Source organism: Coregonus lavaretus, assembly GCF_964263955.1.
Source record: "Coregonus lavaretus genome assembly, chromosome: 3".
Lineage (NCBI taxonomy): Eukaryota > Metazoa > Chordata > Actinopteri > Salmoniformes > Salmonidae > Coregonus > Coregonus lavaretus.
The window spans coordinates 12,159,232-12,175,015 of NC_139990.1; the positions used below are offsets into that span (position 1 = coordinate 12,159,232).

The window sequence follows — 15,784 nt, forward strand, 5'->3', positions numbered from 1 at the left end:
TTCTATAATATGTTACGTTTCACCCTTCCACTCAAACTCTTGTTATTTGTTTCATTAGTCCGATGTGGATACAGTCCCCAAATGTTTTGCATGTCAGCATTGAAGTTAAGATATAGAACTTTCAAAATACATTAAGTGTCACAGTATGATGTGTATTTTGAAAGTTCTACATCATTGGTTTCCTGTTTCGTCACGTTCGTTTTGGACTGATGCCCAACTGAGCATTCTACTCAATGCATCGGCAATGATCGCTGATGAAGATTATCAAAAGTGCTTTACAGTGGCTTGGAAATACAATGCCATTAAGGAGGCAAATAATTATCAGGAAAACCGTGTCATCATTTTGATATCGCCAGATTGACTTTAGATGCAGTATGAAGTTTGCTAAAATTCGTGGTCCTCTGTAGCTCAATTGGTAGAGCATGGCGCTTGTTACGCCATGGTAGTGGGTTCGATCCTCGGGACCACCCATATGTAAAAATGTATGCACACTAAGTCGCTTTGGATAAAAGCATCTGCTAAATGGCATATTATTATTAAAATTGAAGGAACACCAGATTATTGCTAGCTAGCTATTTTTGACTTACTATGCTAGCTAATGACATTGCCATTTGCGGGCGGCTTTTGAGGACGTTCATAACAAATGGCATGACCGGCCCAAGTGGAGGTGCAACATATGAATAGGCACACCCGGGTCACGTTTCAGAAAGGTGCAAAGTTACAGAATGTGATAGAGGTGAGTGTCATCAGCTCTTAGATAGTCCTGTGATTGACACACAGGTGGGCAGTAGTAAATACAAGAGGACGAGGGAAAATAATTCAACCAGAGGATTTATTTAAGATCGATCACGCCTTCTTCGCTGCCTCTTTCTGCAGCTTTTTCACCTCGTGCTTGATGATCTTGTTCCTCTGTGGACACAAACCGCAAATCAGTGACAAGTCAATCATTAGTGACAAGTATTTTTTTATTCAATTAATTATTTCCACTACGATGTACATTTAATTCGCAACCCAAAATACTCTATATAATTAATAATCTGATGTAAAAATGTTTGAGAATGTTTTCTCCACTCACCATCCTTTTGGCCTTCATCACCTTGAAGCGGTCAAAGTCTGACATCTGGGCCCTCTGCAGAGACATAACAGTTATACAACTGGGACATAGAGATTAGTAGCACTATAGCAAAACGTTTTGTAAGGGAAATCAAAACAACATTTGTGTATTAGACACATTTAAGTAGGTCCCTCCCTGTGTTGGCCCATTTGCTTCTGTTCGGTTCCTAGTGAATACCACCCTTAAAGGAAAATTCCACTCAAACTCTTGTTATTTGTTTCATTAGTCCGATGTGGATACAGTCCCCAAATGTTTTGCATGTCAGCATTGAAGTTAAGATATAGAACTTTCAAAATACATCAAGTGTCACAGTATGATGTGTATTTTGAAAGTTCTACATCTTGAAACCTTGAATGCTGACACACAAAACATTTAGGGACTATCAACAGTGGACTAATTAAACAAATACAAAAATATATTTTGAGTGGTATTTCCCTTTAAGTTGGAGGAACAATCCAGTAGCACTGCATACCATGCTCCACCACACACCCAAAAAGGTCAACAATTCCATACAAATATTGTGCTGGACCATCTGGATGTTACAGGACCTACTCTAGGGACAAAACCCCAAAGACCACAACCCAAGCAAGACTGAAGGGACACATCGGCATTGACAGTATATACAACAAGGAAGTCGTTACCAAATGTGTGGGGGCAGTGATTCATCTAAAGCCTACTGAAGTTTCCCGTGTCCCATTTGACAAAATGTTTAGCCCCAGCCCTTGAGAAACCAACTGCTACCCAGAAGCAGACCCCCTCCCACTCCCAGAGCCATTCTGTCAGAAACATGTGGACCCCAGGAGGAGTTGCTGTTTCGACTAACAGCTAATGGCCAATCAAAATGAACAAATAAACAGTACCTTTTGTCTGGCTTCAATCTTCTTGGCCCAGTTGCTTTCTGCCCACTTCTCAGTGACTTGGGCCTTCTCCCAGGCGCGTTTCACAAACTTTTGACGAGCGCTGCAACACAGTTAGGGTTATTGTCCAGAGGACCCAAATATGCAGAGGAGAGCCATAGCTTTACAGTTATAGCACCACAATTGCAAATGAATGTTGTGAGGTAGCCTATTGTTCTGTGTGGTTACTGTAAGTCTATGTGACTCAAGGATAGTCAATAAGAAAAAGTTCACTTGAAAACGCAAAGCAGCGGCCACACAATTCATTGATGTGTCTGTGTGCATGTTGTACCAGCCCAGCAGTAATACATCTGACTGAACCAATCAAGGTCTTGAGAACTTGGGTGTATTTATTAGTGCAAACCATAGCGAAACATTTTGCAATGCAAACAAGTTTCTATTGGACAGAGGTAGGTCCCTCCCTGTTTCATTCAGTTTGCTTCTGTTTAGTTCCTAGTGAATACACACATGTTGTCCTCTCACTCACCTGTGTGGTACTTTGATGACGTAGTCAGTGAGCTGCATGCACTTGAAGGGCATCGACTGCCTCTTCACCCCTGTGCAGGGACCATCCACCAGTGCCTGAGACAAACACACAAGTCATTTTAAATAAACAAAATAATGTCTATGCCGAGTTGAACCATTCTTAAATTAACAGATGTGGTAATTGTTTGAAGGACAATTGAGAAGGGTTGGTGGATAAACATACAAACGCTAGTAGACTACAAGATACTGGTACCAGTGATACCTGAACATGTGAATCTGCCATACAGCCTACATTTTAGTCATTTAGCAGACACTCTTATCCAGAGCGACTTACAGGAGCAATTAGGATTAAGTGCCTTGCTCAAGGGCACATGGACAGATTTTTCACATAGTCAGCTCGGGGATTAGAACCAGCGACCTTTCGGTTACTGGCACAACGCTCTTAACCACTAAGCTACCTGCCGCCCCACAGCCTACACAACCAGATAGTCTCCTAGACCAGAGTTGGAGACCTCTAGCATAAAGTCAGGATGTCATCAATGCAATGCTTACTCTGTTTTGGTCGATGACATCGACGATGGCCACCAGGCTGCCTGCGTGGGGTCCAAAAGAGATGTAGGCGACGCGGCCAATCTCGACGTAGCGCTTGAACACCTGCAGGAAAAAAAAGTAGGGTTGTTAGCTAGCTAGTTTGAGCGCCAGCAAAGACAATCATGAACAAAACCCTTCAGTGAACGTGTTCCCGACACTCTGAATTTAGCTGGGTTATCCTAATTTACACATGTTTTACAAATGTGATTTGACTTTGTAACATGGCTATTATAGACAGTTTGTGGGAAACCACAAGACCGAGAAGTCTAGACTAACTAACGTTCATTAGCATGCTAACTAGTTAGCGGTCCTGGTGAACGGTACTAGCTAGTAGCCCACAACATAGCACACTAGCAGAGCTAGTGTACATACGACAGTGGACTGACAAACCAAACTAGCTAAAAAAAATAAAAATAAAACCCGGAGGACTTTAAAGAAACGGCAACTATCCTGCGCTCGCCATTGCAATGCATTTGTCATGATAGTGGGCTAACACTAAATAGCCTAATGATTATCGGCCTGTTCACCACGTTGTAGCAGACTGAACACCCGACATTTCAATAATGTCCAAAACCCATTGAAACTATTTTAATCATCGCTAATAAAAACGAATATAGCGATACGTTATGTATTTACATATTAATTGAGGCCCCTTAACAATAACTACAATTGTATTTAATACATTTTTCTAAATCCACAAGCTTCATTGCCAACTCACCATGATGGCAGTCCTCTTCAGAAAGGACGTCAAAGTTTCCGGTGGACGAAATTACGCTTTCCGTTCTGTAAATACGCATGCGTATGTGGGGGATTTATTTTTCGTGGATGGATGTTATAGTTCAGAATGCTCATCACGCCACCTACTGCAGAGGAATGTGTTGGTTTGAAATATAAACAGTCTATATTGATTAAATTATATTGATTCCTTTGATTAAACATGTTTGGTACTTTTTTTTTGAAAGTGTACACCTGAAATAAATTATGAGATAGTTCTACATGTAACATTTATCTTAAATCCACAACACTTTTGTCGACTATTCAATACTACTAGGCTTGTGCAAATTATTGCAAATTAGAGTTTCCACGTCTTTTTCCATCGTGGCAATGACAAGGTACAGCAACGATAGAGTAGGCCTACTATATGGAGTACATTAGGAGGCTATCATATCTAGTCTAATGCATACTCTTTTAAAAGGAGGGCTAATACAGAATTTGAACCTGGGACCTCCCGCACCCTAAACGAGAATCATACCGCTAGACCAGGGGTGTCAAACGTACGGCCCGCGGGCCGGATCAGGCCCGCAAACGGGTTTAATCCGGCCCGCGAGATGATTTATAAAAAATAATATATATATATATATATATTTTTTTTGTATAAAAATGCGCTGCAATTTTTCAATAAAATAAACTGCTGTTCCAATTGTCCACTGGATGGCGCAATAGCAATTGTGTTAAGCAAGCAAACTGTTTATACCGGGGCAGAGCAAGTAGGTCAAGCACGTGCAGCCAATGAGCTACTTTGTTTTGCCCGCGATATTTATTACGGCTTCTACTTTTAACATTATGTGCTTTGGCACCCTCATTGCCCCAATATGTCTCTGTCAAAAAAGAGAAAAGTGGACGCAGAGTGCAGAGTGTTCCAAGAAAAATGGTCATCCTATTTCATCACGGAATTGAATGGGAAAGCTGTATGTTTGGTGTGTTCAGAGCATGTTGCAGTGCTGAAAGAATATAACCTTCGTCGCCACTATGTGAGTCTTCATGCCGACAAATATGACAACTTTCAAGGACAGCGGAGATGAGAGAAGGTGAATGAACTGTTGGCGGGTCTGAAGAAACAGCAGTCTGTGTTTACTCACAGCCGAGACATCAGTGACGCTGCAGTGAAAGCTAGCTACCTCATTGCTAATGAAATCGCAGTGGCTTCAAAACCATTTAGTGAGGGTGAATTTGTAAAAACATGCATGATGAAGGCAGCGGAGATTGTGTGCCCTGAAAAGCGGCAGGCTTTTGCAAATATCAGCCTGACAAGAAACACAGTTGCAGACAGGATTTCCGATCTTTCAGTGGATTTGGACAGCCAGTTGAAGCAAAAAGTAAAGTCATTTATTGCGTTTTCGGTTGCAATTGATGAAAGCACGGACATTACAGATGTTGCACAACTGGCCATTTTTTCATCCGCGGAGTTGATGACACATTGACCGTCACCGAGGAGTTTGTGGAGTTGGTGCCGATGACAGATACAACGACAGCAGCTGATATTTTTACCGCACTCGTCGGCGCGCTGGACAGGGTCGGAGTGGACTGGTCCCGCGCTGTCAGCCTGGCTACAGATGGTGCGCCCTCAATGATCGGGAAAAAAGCAGGCGTTGTGACAAAGTTCAGAGAGAAAGTGCAATCTGCAAATGGAGGACGTGATTTTTGGACTTTTCACTGTATTTTGCACCAGGAGGCTTTGTGTTGCAAGTCATTAAAGATGGATAACGTCATGAAGGTGGTCATCCAAACTGTTAATTTCATCCGATCCAGAAGCCTGAATCACCATCAGTTTGACAGCCTTCTCAGAGAGAACGACCACATCTATGGCCTGCCATACCACACTGAGGTAAGATGGTTAAGACGAGGTGCTGTGCTGAGGCGTTTCTTTGATTTACGAGAAGAAATTGAACAGTTCATGGAAGAAAAGGGCAAACCAGTGTTAGAATTTCATTCCGCAGAATGGATGCCGGACCTTGCATTTATGGTGGATGTTACAGAGCACCTGAATAACTTGAACAAACAGCTGCAAGGGCGCAACAAAGTTGTCACGCAGTATTATGACAGCATACGTTCTTTCAAGTTGAAGCTGTCATTGTGGGAGACGCAACTTGCCGGTGGTGATGCAGCTCACTTCCCATGTCTGAAAAATGTGTGCACGACCCAACATGTGGCAGACATGAAGCGGTTCAAAGATAAAATAACTGGACTGTTACGGGAGTTTGAGCAACACTTTCAGATTTATGTTTATATGTTTTTATGTTGATGTGCTATTGTTTTTAATTGATTTTATTTTATTTGTATATTTAACCTATTCTTGACTCTGTGGTTCTTGCACTTGTTTGGGGAACAGGATTTCATTATTTTTATCTACATTTCTGCCTGAGAAATGACACCCTGATATAGTTCTGTGATCTGTGAAACAGTTCTGTTAATCACCGAGGCATTGTGTGTTTGTGTGTTCTTTTTCTTTAGAATTTTCAAATAAACTTGACGTGTTTTATGATTAATAGTGATGTTGTGCTTGTACTATTTTGGACACACTGTCCTCAGGCTCCAGCTTTATGTTGTATGTTGATCGTATTAAAACAAAGAAAACAATCTGAAGTTGTTGTTTTTAAGTTATATATACCATGATTTTTCCGGTCCGGCCCACTTGGGAATAGATTTTCCTCCATGTGGCCCCTGAGCTAAAATGAGTTTGACACCCCTGCGCTAGACCATCAAGTCAGATATTAGCCAGTCCAAAAACCTCACATAATCTGTTTTAACTCAAGTGCCACGTATGTTGGGCGTAGGATATATTCATAGATATACTGTCAATCATTGGAAGGACTCCAACTCGACATGTCCCTGTAGTGGAACCCTGACCTACAGGTTTGAGTTACTTTCCTCCATCTATTGGCCATTGTCTAGACTGCAGGACGACCAAAATTCAACAGCATTACTTCTCGGCGCCAGCGTACCAATGATTAATTGAAATTGTCGTTACGTGCGCAGCATTTAGATGAATGTCAGAGCTTGCAGTTAGACTTCGCATGCAGGCTCGTCATTCTAGGGATATGATTCTCGCTTAGTGTGCGAGAGGTCGAGTGTTCAAATCCCGGACGAGCCCTAGTTTTAGGGCAAGCCAACCTGCATTGAAATAAAGTGTGGAGAAAAAGCCTAGTCCATGCGCCCACCTGTTCAGTAGTAGGCTAGTAGCAAATAGGTGGTGGTATGAAATCTTTGGAATTTATCTATTTTTCCTTTATTGATACCAGTGATCCTCTGAAATCATCCCCCACACAAAAAAACTATTTCAGAGGAGATCTCTCCCAGGTAAGAGAACAATTAAACATATTATATACAACAATACAGAACACATTCAAACAATACAGAACACAATCAAACAAAGCCAGTAACCTGATTTACAGGATAAGTTTGAAAAAAAAAACTAAACAACAACAGAATTCTTCCACTCCTAAGTTTTAATTTATGCTCTCAGAACCATATTTATAGTCAATTCATGCAACCTTTAGTTGTGTATGATGAGGGAGGTTGTTTTTGTCTCCTCCAGGAAATCCGGAAGGTGGTTTTGATTTAATAGTACCCTGAGGGTAGGTAGGAGGAGCTGTGATGTTCAACCAACAGGACAAGGGCAGCCACAGACAGACATGTCTGGCTCTGTTTTATTTTCAACTCACCATTGAAAACGCCTTTTGGCCCAGGATTAGGCTAACTTGTATCTGAAAGTAATAAGGGGTGCCACACCTATAAGCCTACCCCCTTATGGTAGAATGCAAACACAAAACATTTATTATCTCATTATAAGTGGTATGCTGATGTGGATATTGGAACACACTTCAGGTAGAAAAATAATCCACATCTGTCGCTCCAGTATTTACCAGAGTTTTACCACAGTCAGAGGACAAAATGAGTTTGTCTGAGTTTGAGATGAAACTAGCCAGGGAGGTTAGGAAATACCTAAACCTTTACAATAAAAAAGATACAAGTATAAATAATAATGATTGGATGAAAGTCGCTCGTGTTGTCGGCAAAGGTAAAAGAGAAATGGACTTCAGTTTTTGCAGGACAACATGGAAAAGGCTGAGGGGAAACTATACCAGAGAGCATAATAAGAAGACCAAGAGCGGGAATTCAAGTGTTGGACTAAAAGATCCTGAGATATTACAGGAGTTGGACTGGCTCTCCCCGTACATAAAACACAAAACCCAACCGACCCACATTCCAGGAGTAAAGGTGAGCTGTGTGTTTGATTGAAGTACCACAATTAGAATCACCTAGAACAGTGGTCACCAACCTTTTCTGAGTCAAGATCACTTTCTGAGTCAAAATGCAAGCCGAGATCTACTGCTCAGCTAACAAAAAAAAAAAAGACTTATAAAAACGTTTTGCCTACGCAAATTAACCAATTAAAAACAGTTATGTAGCAATAAGGTTTGTGCTGGAGGCTATAGGCCCAATATACAGTATTACACTGCATATTGGCTATGCTTGAATTATTCTCAGACCATTTTGGATGTAGAATGTAGGTATATGATCACACTGGTAATATATCATTTGTTGTATTACTTGTGAGGCACAGCTAAGTGAGCATAATTCGTTTTTTGTTTTTACTGGACTGATGGCCTGCATCTGACGGTCAGTCTGAGGGAAGGGAGGGGGCAGATGTGAGGCTGCCTTTCACCCGACTCACCGTCCCTCGCCTCTCCCTCCCTCCGCTGAGAAAAGTATTCCAGTTTATGGCGAAACTCAAGTCAAGTCGACCGGTTGGTGACTGCTGATCTAGACCATTCAGAGGACTTTATTGTGACTTTATCATATTTTCTTCCTAACTATAATCTCACGGACGGGCGGGACCTAGGGGTTAGATGAGATGCAAGGCATAGGGTTTCCTGTACTACACAAAGTTGATCTGTTTAACTCTCCTAGTGGTAGAACTTTGCAGTGAAAACACACTGACTAATTTATTGATGTCTTGAAAGAATGGTAAACATAATATTTAGTTAGAAATGAATTGCTGGATGTTTTATCATTTGAGGAAATGGCCTTTGAACATACAACCAAGCTTTTTAGACCCTTCTTGGCAAGCTATTAATATTAAGGAGTTTTCTGCTTATCATGCTGATGTCACAGTGTGCGTGCGTGCATGTGTGAGTGTGTGCACGACCATTAATGCAAACGTTTGGTTTCTTATTATGTCACCAAGGTTCTGTTAGTGAGAGGACAAGGAGAGACTGGAGGCAGTGGTGAGGCATCGATGGGCAGATTCCTCGGTCGTTTCACCCCATTGTCCACCCCTGCAGCAGACAGCACCTTTACCCCTCCTGTAACCACACACACCAGACCTTCCAGAACCATGTCTACCCTAACACAGTCTGGGGACGGCCCCTCTTCATCTAAACCAAGCTCCAGCTCTACCAGTGGACCAGCCCAACCAAGGAAGAGGACACAGGACAGAGTAGATCAAGCCCCCAGCAAGAACCCTAAGGTTAGGGTTAGGTAGTGATGATGGTGACGCCTTACTTGCCCAAATGATCATTTCCACGCTAGGCGAAATGCCACCTGAACTGAAGTCGCAAGCTAAATATTCCTCGATATTAAAAGACACAATCCGACCACTAATGATCGAAACACTTTGCTATACTCATCCATTGCAGCTGTAAAACGAAAATGTATGCACTCACTACTGTAATTTGCTCTGGATAAGAGTGTCTGCTAAATGACTAAAATGTAAATGCAGTAGGGAGAACGCGCATTTTATGGTTTAGCCTATCTATATGGCTTATACACGTGTTGAACAAAGTGTTGACAATGCTGAGTAACAATTTAAGCATGAACTTACTCATAAAAACAGTCATGGTTTTAAAAGTTTTGAAATCTCACAGTATCAACTTTGCTGTGAGTTCGAGGCTACTTTTTACAGTCCATGGCTCGAGGAAGATTTGTGCGGACACGGTGATCTGAGCTATCTGATTGGCCAACGGTAGGCCTATAGATGCACTTGATTTGCTCTCTTGGCCTGCCGGGAGGCGGAGTTCTACCTTCAGACACATGAAATTGTTCAAAATAGGTACACTTTGCCTTCCCAGCGCTGGGGCTTCGGAATCAAGTGCACCTACCTGAAAACAGCGCAAAACGAATAACAAAAATAGGAAAGCAAGGCTTTATTGTTGGGTTTTTAACAGAAATGTTTGGTGATCGACTAGGAATGCCTTGGAGATCGTTCGCGATCGACCGGTTGGTGACTGCTGACCTAGACCATTCAGAGGACTTTATTGTGACTTTATCATATTTTCTTCCTAACTATAATCTCACGCACGGGCGGGACCTAGGGGTTAGATGAGATGCAAGGCATAGGGTTTCCTGTACTACACAAAGTTGATCTGTTTAACTCTCCTGGTGATAGAACTTTGCAGTGAAAACACACTGACTAATTTATTGATGTCTTGAAAGAATGGTAAACATAATATTTAGTTAGAAATGAATTGCTGGATGTTTTATCATTTGAGGAAATGGCCTTTGAACATACAACCAAGCTTTATAGACCCTTCTTGGCAAGCTAATAATATTAAGGAGTTTTCTGCATATTATGCTGATGTCACAGTGTGCGTGTGTCCATGTGTGAATGTGTGCGCGACCATTAATGCAAACGTTTGGTTTCTTATTATGTCACCAAGGTTCTGTTAGTGAGAGGACAAGGAGAGACTGGAGGCAGTGGTGAGGCATCGATGGGCAGATTCCTCGGTCGTTTCACCCCATTGTCCACCCCTGCAGCAGACAGCACCTTTACCCCTCCTGTAACCACACACACCAGACCTTCCAGAACCATGTCTACCCTAACACAGTCTGGGGACGGCCCCTCTTCATCTAAACCAAGCTCCAGCTCTACCAGTGGACCAGCCCAACCAAGGAAGAGGACACAGGACAGAGTAGATCAAGCCGCCAGCAAGAACCCTAAGAATGCTGATAATACCAGAGAGCATGGGGTTAGTGGGTTAGGGTTAGGTAGTGATGATAGTGACACCTTACTTGCCAAAATGATAATTTCCACGCTAGGCGAAATGCCAGCTGAACTGAAGTCTCAAGCCAAATCAGATTTATTGAAACTGCTTTCTGCAATGCAGGAAAAACTCTCTCAGTATCAGAGTCGCAGAAATGTTAATCACTGATTATGTTTTTCAACATGAACTTCCATCATTTATACATTATAATTCATATCAGTACACATTTTAAATAGTAGGAAAATATATTCAGAACGCTACTTCTGAAGATTCTGCATGAAGTACAGTAGTAGTTCAGCATGAAGATATTAAGGGACAAAGGCTGCATCTACACAAACAGCCCAATTCTGATCTTTTACCAAACATATGTTCTTATATGACCAACCGGGATTCAAACCAACTGCGCACCACAAGACAGTGTTTGCCCTATGAGCTAAAGCTTAGGCATTAATTCAGGGAGCCTCATTGGTTGGTAGTTAGACTACATGTTAAATTGCAAAACACATTGCACTTCGTCTACATCTGAAATAACGCTGGCAAACATCCTTTCCTTAGTCTTGCTAATCATGCCTGCTAATATAAAAATCCATGCTACAGTTTTGTGTCAAAATTGTTTTTGTTAAACCCTTACACTCGTGGGAATTGGCCTATATGGATAGGGATAAATTGAAATATTTCTTACAGAAGAAATATGAAAATGCATAACCACGGTAGCAATGGAAAGGGAACAGTTTGGAGGTAATGGGAAAATTATTAGACTAAAGGTAAGTACACAACAGATCACCTGACACAAGACTGAATCCAAACATTACACTGTTGAATGAATGTGCATTTTACATTTACTGTACTTTTTGCCGCATTTGTTAACGAAATCTGAAAATATTCTGGATACATTCATTAACATGATAAAACTATTCGTTGAAAATGTGGGGTAGGTGTAACATAAAACAAAACAATTACAAAGGTTTGAGTGAGAGGACTATCTGGTGTCTCTAAGTGGCCACACACCTCTCCAAAGTGTGCACAGTTCCTAAGCAATTTCAATGCAATTTTATGACTCAAAGAAGAGTCTTCAACTATAAGGTACTTTTTTGAGCTCTCCTAGCTGTGCCGTTGAGGAACTAGAGCTAGCACACTTGTAGTTGTTTCACATGGAACCCAACCCTGCATCCCTGCCATTACACAATAACTGCTGTTGTTTACGCAATCCAAAAACTGTAGATTATAAATCGCAATGTAGGTAGGGTGGGCATGATTTGAACGTTTGTTCTATTGCCAACATGACTAAGTTACAAATAACGATCTTACAGTGTTAGCCTTTCACAAGACAATTCAGAGAAACAAATCGTAATTTTGGTGCTCATTGAAAGGAGTCATGAGTGCATTCTGGTGCGTGTGCAGCCTCTAATCTTCTTCGCAATAAACAAACATGGGCTCATTCTGTTCAGAACAACCCAGGGTATGATGCCATGTAATCTTGTAACTGTACATCAAACATAGAGATCATAAACCCAGGCTGTCCTTTATACAACAATAAGGTGACGTCACACACTTGCTGTGAAGTCTCATACTGGCTATAAAACATTGCCTGGCTGGCAAAGACACTGAAATGGGATAGGTAGTGACACGTTTTTTTAGTACAGTTTCATTTACTATATATCTATTCATAATCATACTGTCTCAATGTAGGCATAACTTTAACCCTTTATAGGGCACATGCTTGGGTCAAGCACATCCCAGTTTGGATAATGATATGTTTTGTGAAATTATACATAAATTATTACTCACTATTACTGCACAAAAAGCACAAACACTTTTCCAAATTGAAATTAATTTAACATGGAAGTTAAGTTAACATGACTCAATCCAAATCCACTCACTTATTTGAGAGACTTAACTCTGTTTTTGATCACTCCCATTCGTTTTTTGGTTAGCAGTGGTTACTGGATGACAGTCTCTCCTGGCCCCATGGGCTACTTTGAGGTGGAAAAATAGGGAAGATAAAGTGCCTTCAGAAAGTATTCATACCCCTTGACTTATTCCACATTTTGTTGTGTTACAGCCTGAATTTAAAATATATACAATACCAGTCAAAAGTTTGGACACACCTACTCATTCAAGGGTTTTTCTTTGTTTTTACTATTTTCTACATTGTAGAATAATAGTGAAGACATCAAAACTATGAAATAACATATATATAATCATGTTGTAAGCAAGAAAGTGTTAAACAAATACAAATATATTTTATATTTGAGATTCTTCAAATAGCCACCCTTTGCCTTGATGACAGCTTTGCACACTCTTGGCATTCTCTCAACCAGCTTCACATGGAATGCTTTTCCAACAGTCTTGAAGGAGTTCCCACATAAGCTGAGCACTTATTGGCTGTTTTCCTTCACTCTGTGGTCCGACTCATCCCAAACCACCTCAATTGGGTGGAGGTCGGGGGATTGTGGAGGCCAGGTCATCTGATGCAGCACTCCATCACTCTCCTTCTTGGTCAAATAGCCCATACACAGCCTGGAGGTGTGTTGGGTCATTGTCCTGTTGAAAAACAAATGATAGTTCCACTAAGTCCAAACCAGATGGGATGACGTATCACTGCAGAATGCTGTGGTAGCCATGCTGGTTAAGTGTGCCTTGAATTCTAAATAAATCACAGACAGTGTCCCCAGCAAAGCACACCCACACTATAACAACTCCTCCTCCTCCATGCTTTACGTTGGGAAATACACATGCGAAGATCATCCGTTCACCCACACAGCGTCTCACAAAGACATGGCGGTTGGAACTAAAAATCTCAAATTTGGACTCCAGAGCAAAGGACAAATTTCCCGCAGTCAAATGTCCATTGCTCGTGTTTCTTGGCTCAAGCAAGTCTCTTCTTATTATTGGTGTCCTTTAATAGTGGTTTCTTTGCAGCACTTCAACAATGAAGGCCTGATTCACACAGTTTCCACTGAACAGTTGATGTTGAGATGTCTGTTACTTGAAATCTGTGAAGCATTTATTTGGGCTGCAATTTCTGAGGCTGGTAACTCTAATGAATTTATCCTCTGCAGCAGAGGTAACTCTGGGTCTTCCATTCCTGTGGCGGTCCTCATGAGAGCCAGTTTCATCATAGCGCTTGATGGTTTTTGCGACTGCACTTGAAGAAACTTTCAAAGATCTTGACATTTTCCGTATTGATTGACCTTCATGTCTTAAAGTACAGTTATAACCTCCCGAGTGGCGCAGTGGTCTAAGGCACTGCATCGCAGTGCTAGCTGTGCCACTAGAGATCCTGGTTTGAATCCAGGCTCTGATGTAGCCGGCCGCGACCGGGAGACCCATGGGGCGGCGCACAATTGGCCCAGGGTAGGGGAGGGAATGGCCGGCAGGGATGTAGCTCAGTTGGTAGAGTGTGGCGTTTGCAACGCCAGGGTTGTGGGTTTGATTCCCACGGAGGGCCAGTATGAAAAATACAAAAAATAATGTATGCACTCACTAACTGTAAGTCGCTCTGGATAAGAGCGTCTGCTAAATGATGGACTGTTGTTTCTCTTTGCTTATTTGAGCTGCTCTTGCCATAATATGGACTTGGTCTTATACTGAGGGAGAATTTTTAGTGGACTATGAGATAAAACTGAGTTGATCACGAACATATAGTTAGAATTCTCTGTTGCTAGGCAAGAACTTTATTGGGTAATTTCACTGTGTGTGTGAAGTGGGAATCTGACCTAGGGTCGAATTGCTTGCTCTTACCTAAATCCATGGCTGTCCTACCTTATCAGAGACTGAAACCAGACTGTGGCCTTTTGCCTCTCTCCTCAAACAAAGTGGAAAGAGCGGCGCCAGGGTTGAACAGAGTTCAGGCTAAACCTTTGTCTCTCCTTGGCTATCTTCTTGATTGATTACAGCATGATGGGGTGGGGTTTGTGTATGTTTGAAGATTAAGTGTGAACCTGTCATGTCCAACAATCAGTTTCAGGTCAAGCCCGGGAGAGCCGGGGTTGAACAGAGTTTAAACTGAACATGAGTGTTTTTGCATGACAAGGGCGTGATTGATTGTAATAATATTGTTTCTAAACTGAATAACAGTCGAATTTAGCCGCCATCATAGACAAAGGAAGTGGGTGGAGCGATGGAGAGCAGGAAACTGAAGAGGGAGGGATTTTAAGCTAGGATGTGTGGGAATGAGACTATATAGAGGGGGAGCAGAGAGAGAGAAGGGAGGCTACTCTGCAGACTAGCCGACTTTGCTGAATTGTAATAAAGTCAATCTTGATTCTACAAAAACTCTGGAAGAACTTTGATTTTTAATAAGGTGTAACCCTCTCACCAGGCTCGAATTTGACTCTCACAATATTACCTTATTTAGAATATCTGAACAGCATGGGATATTAGGTGAGAAGGACATCTCCAATAAGAATCCCTATTGTAAACTTGCTAGGGTGAATGACAAATAGGGTATTAACTTCAGATAGAATGATTATAGACTTGGTTATTATTATAAGGATATGCTTCCCATGCATTAAATGAAACTGAAACAGTAAATGACTCCACCAATACAACAGACATAAGGTTCAAGAACTATATTAATCAAATGTTCAATGTATCACATCAAAATAAACAAAAATAATAAACCCCAATGATTTTTCCACAACCCATGTCCAAATTATTTGCAAGCTTGCTTAAATCCTGGGCGCGCGTTGGAGCTCATAAAAAAATGACGACATACATAAAGTCCCGAAGTCCACCCCACATTTGTAGTTACTCACTACTTGTAGATAATGCCTCAGCAAAATATAGTAGTTCCGTGCAGGTGTCCTCACAAGATCCACAGCGAACACAGCTGTCAATACAGCCAGTACTCGGTAGCAGCAACAGACATCCATTGGAAACCCGAACTCGTTGATCGTCACAAGCAAATCTCTCCAAGTCTTGCACGATGC

General features: G+C 41.6%; 2 protein-coding genes across 2 annotated transcripts; one reads left to right on the forward strand and one right to left on the reverse strand.

The window, feature by feature from the left end:
* Window positions 1-813: 813 nt before the first annotated feature.
* On the reverse strand, window positions 814-3,866 carry LOC311116983 (large ribosomal subunit protein eL14-like). The gene is made up of 6 exons (XM_084157472.1): window positions 3,806-3,866; window positions 3,049-3,150; window positions 2,498-2,592; window positions 1,975-2,074; window positions 1,076-1,129; window positions 814-909 (listed from the first exon to the last, which is right to left on the reverse strand). Exons 1-6 carry the CDS (start codon window positions 3,806-3,808, stop codon window positions 847-849), a joined length of 417 nt encoding a protein of 138 aa, XP_084013598.1. The 5' UTR covers window positions 3,809-3,866; the 3' UTR covers window positions 814-846.
* Window positions 3,867-7,630: 3,764 nt separating this feature from the next.
* LOC311109941 (uncharacterized protein) lies at window positions 7,631-12,298 on the forward strand. Its single transcript, XM_084152951.1, has 3 exons — window positions 7,631-8,085; window positions 9,056-9,337; window positions 10,527-12,298. Exons 1-3 carry the CDS (start codon window positions 7,759-7,761, stop codon window positions 11,016-11,018), a joined length of 1,101 nt encoding a protein of 366 aa, XP_084009077.1. The 5' UTR covers window positions 7,631-7,758; the 3' UTR covers window positions 11,019-12,298.
* Window positions 12,299-15,784: the final 3,486 nt, after the last annotated feature.

Bases quoted from the DNA above. Each gene is read 5' to 3' on its own strand.
- LOC311116983 (XM_084157472.1), bottom strand. The intron at 2,593-3,048 runs GTAAGCATTGCA...TGTTTGTCTCAG, and splicing joins ATGTCATCGACCAAAACAGA to GCACTGGTGGATGGTCCCTG. The intron at 2,075-2,497 runs GTGAGTGAGAGG...ACTGTGTTGCAG, and splicing joins GTCATCAAAGTACCACACAG to CGCTCGTCAAAAGTTTGTGA.
- LOC311109941 (XM_084152951.1), top strand. From the start codon at position 7,759: ATGAGTTTGTCTGAGTTTGAGATGAAACTAGCCAGGGAGGTTAGGAAA. The intron at 8,086-9,055 runs GTGAGCTGTGTG...TATGTCACCAAG, and splicing joins CCCACATTCCAGGAGTAAAG to GTTCTGTTAGTGAGAGGACA. The intron at 9,338-10,526 runs GTTAGGGTTAGG...TATGTCACCAAG, and splicing joins CCCCCAGCAAGAACCCTAAG to GTTCTGTTAGTGAGAGGACA.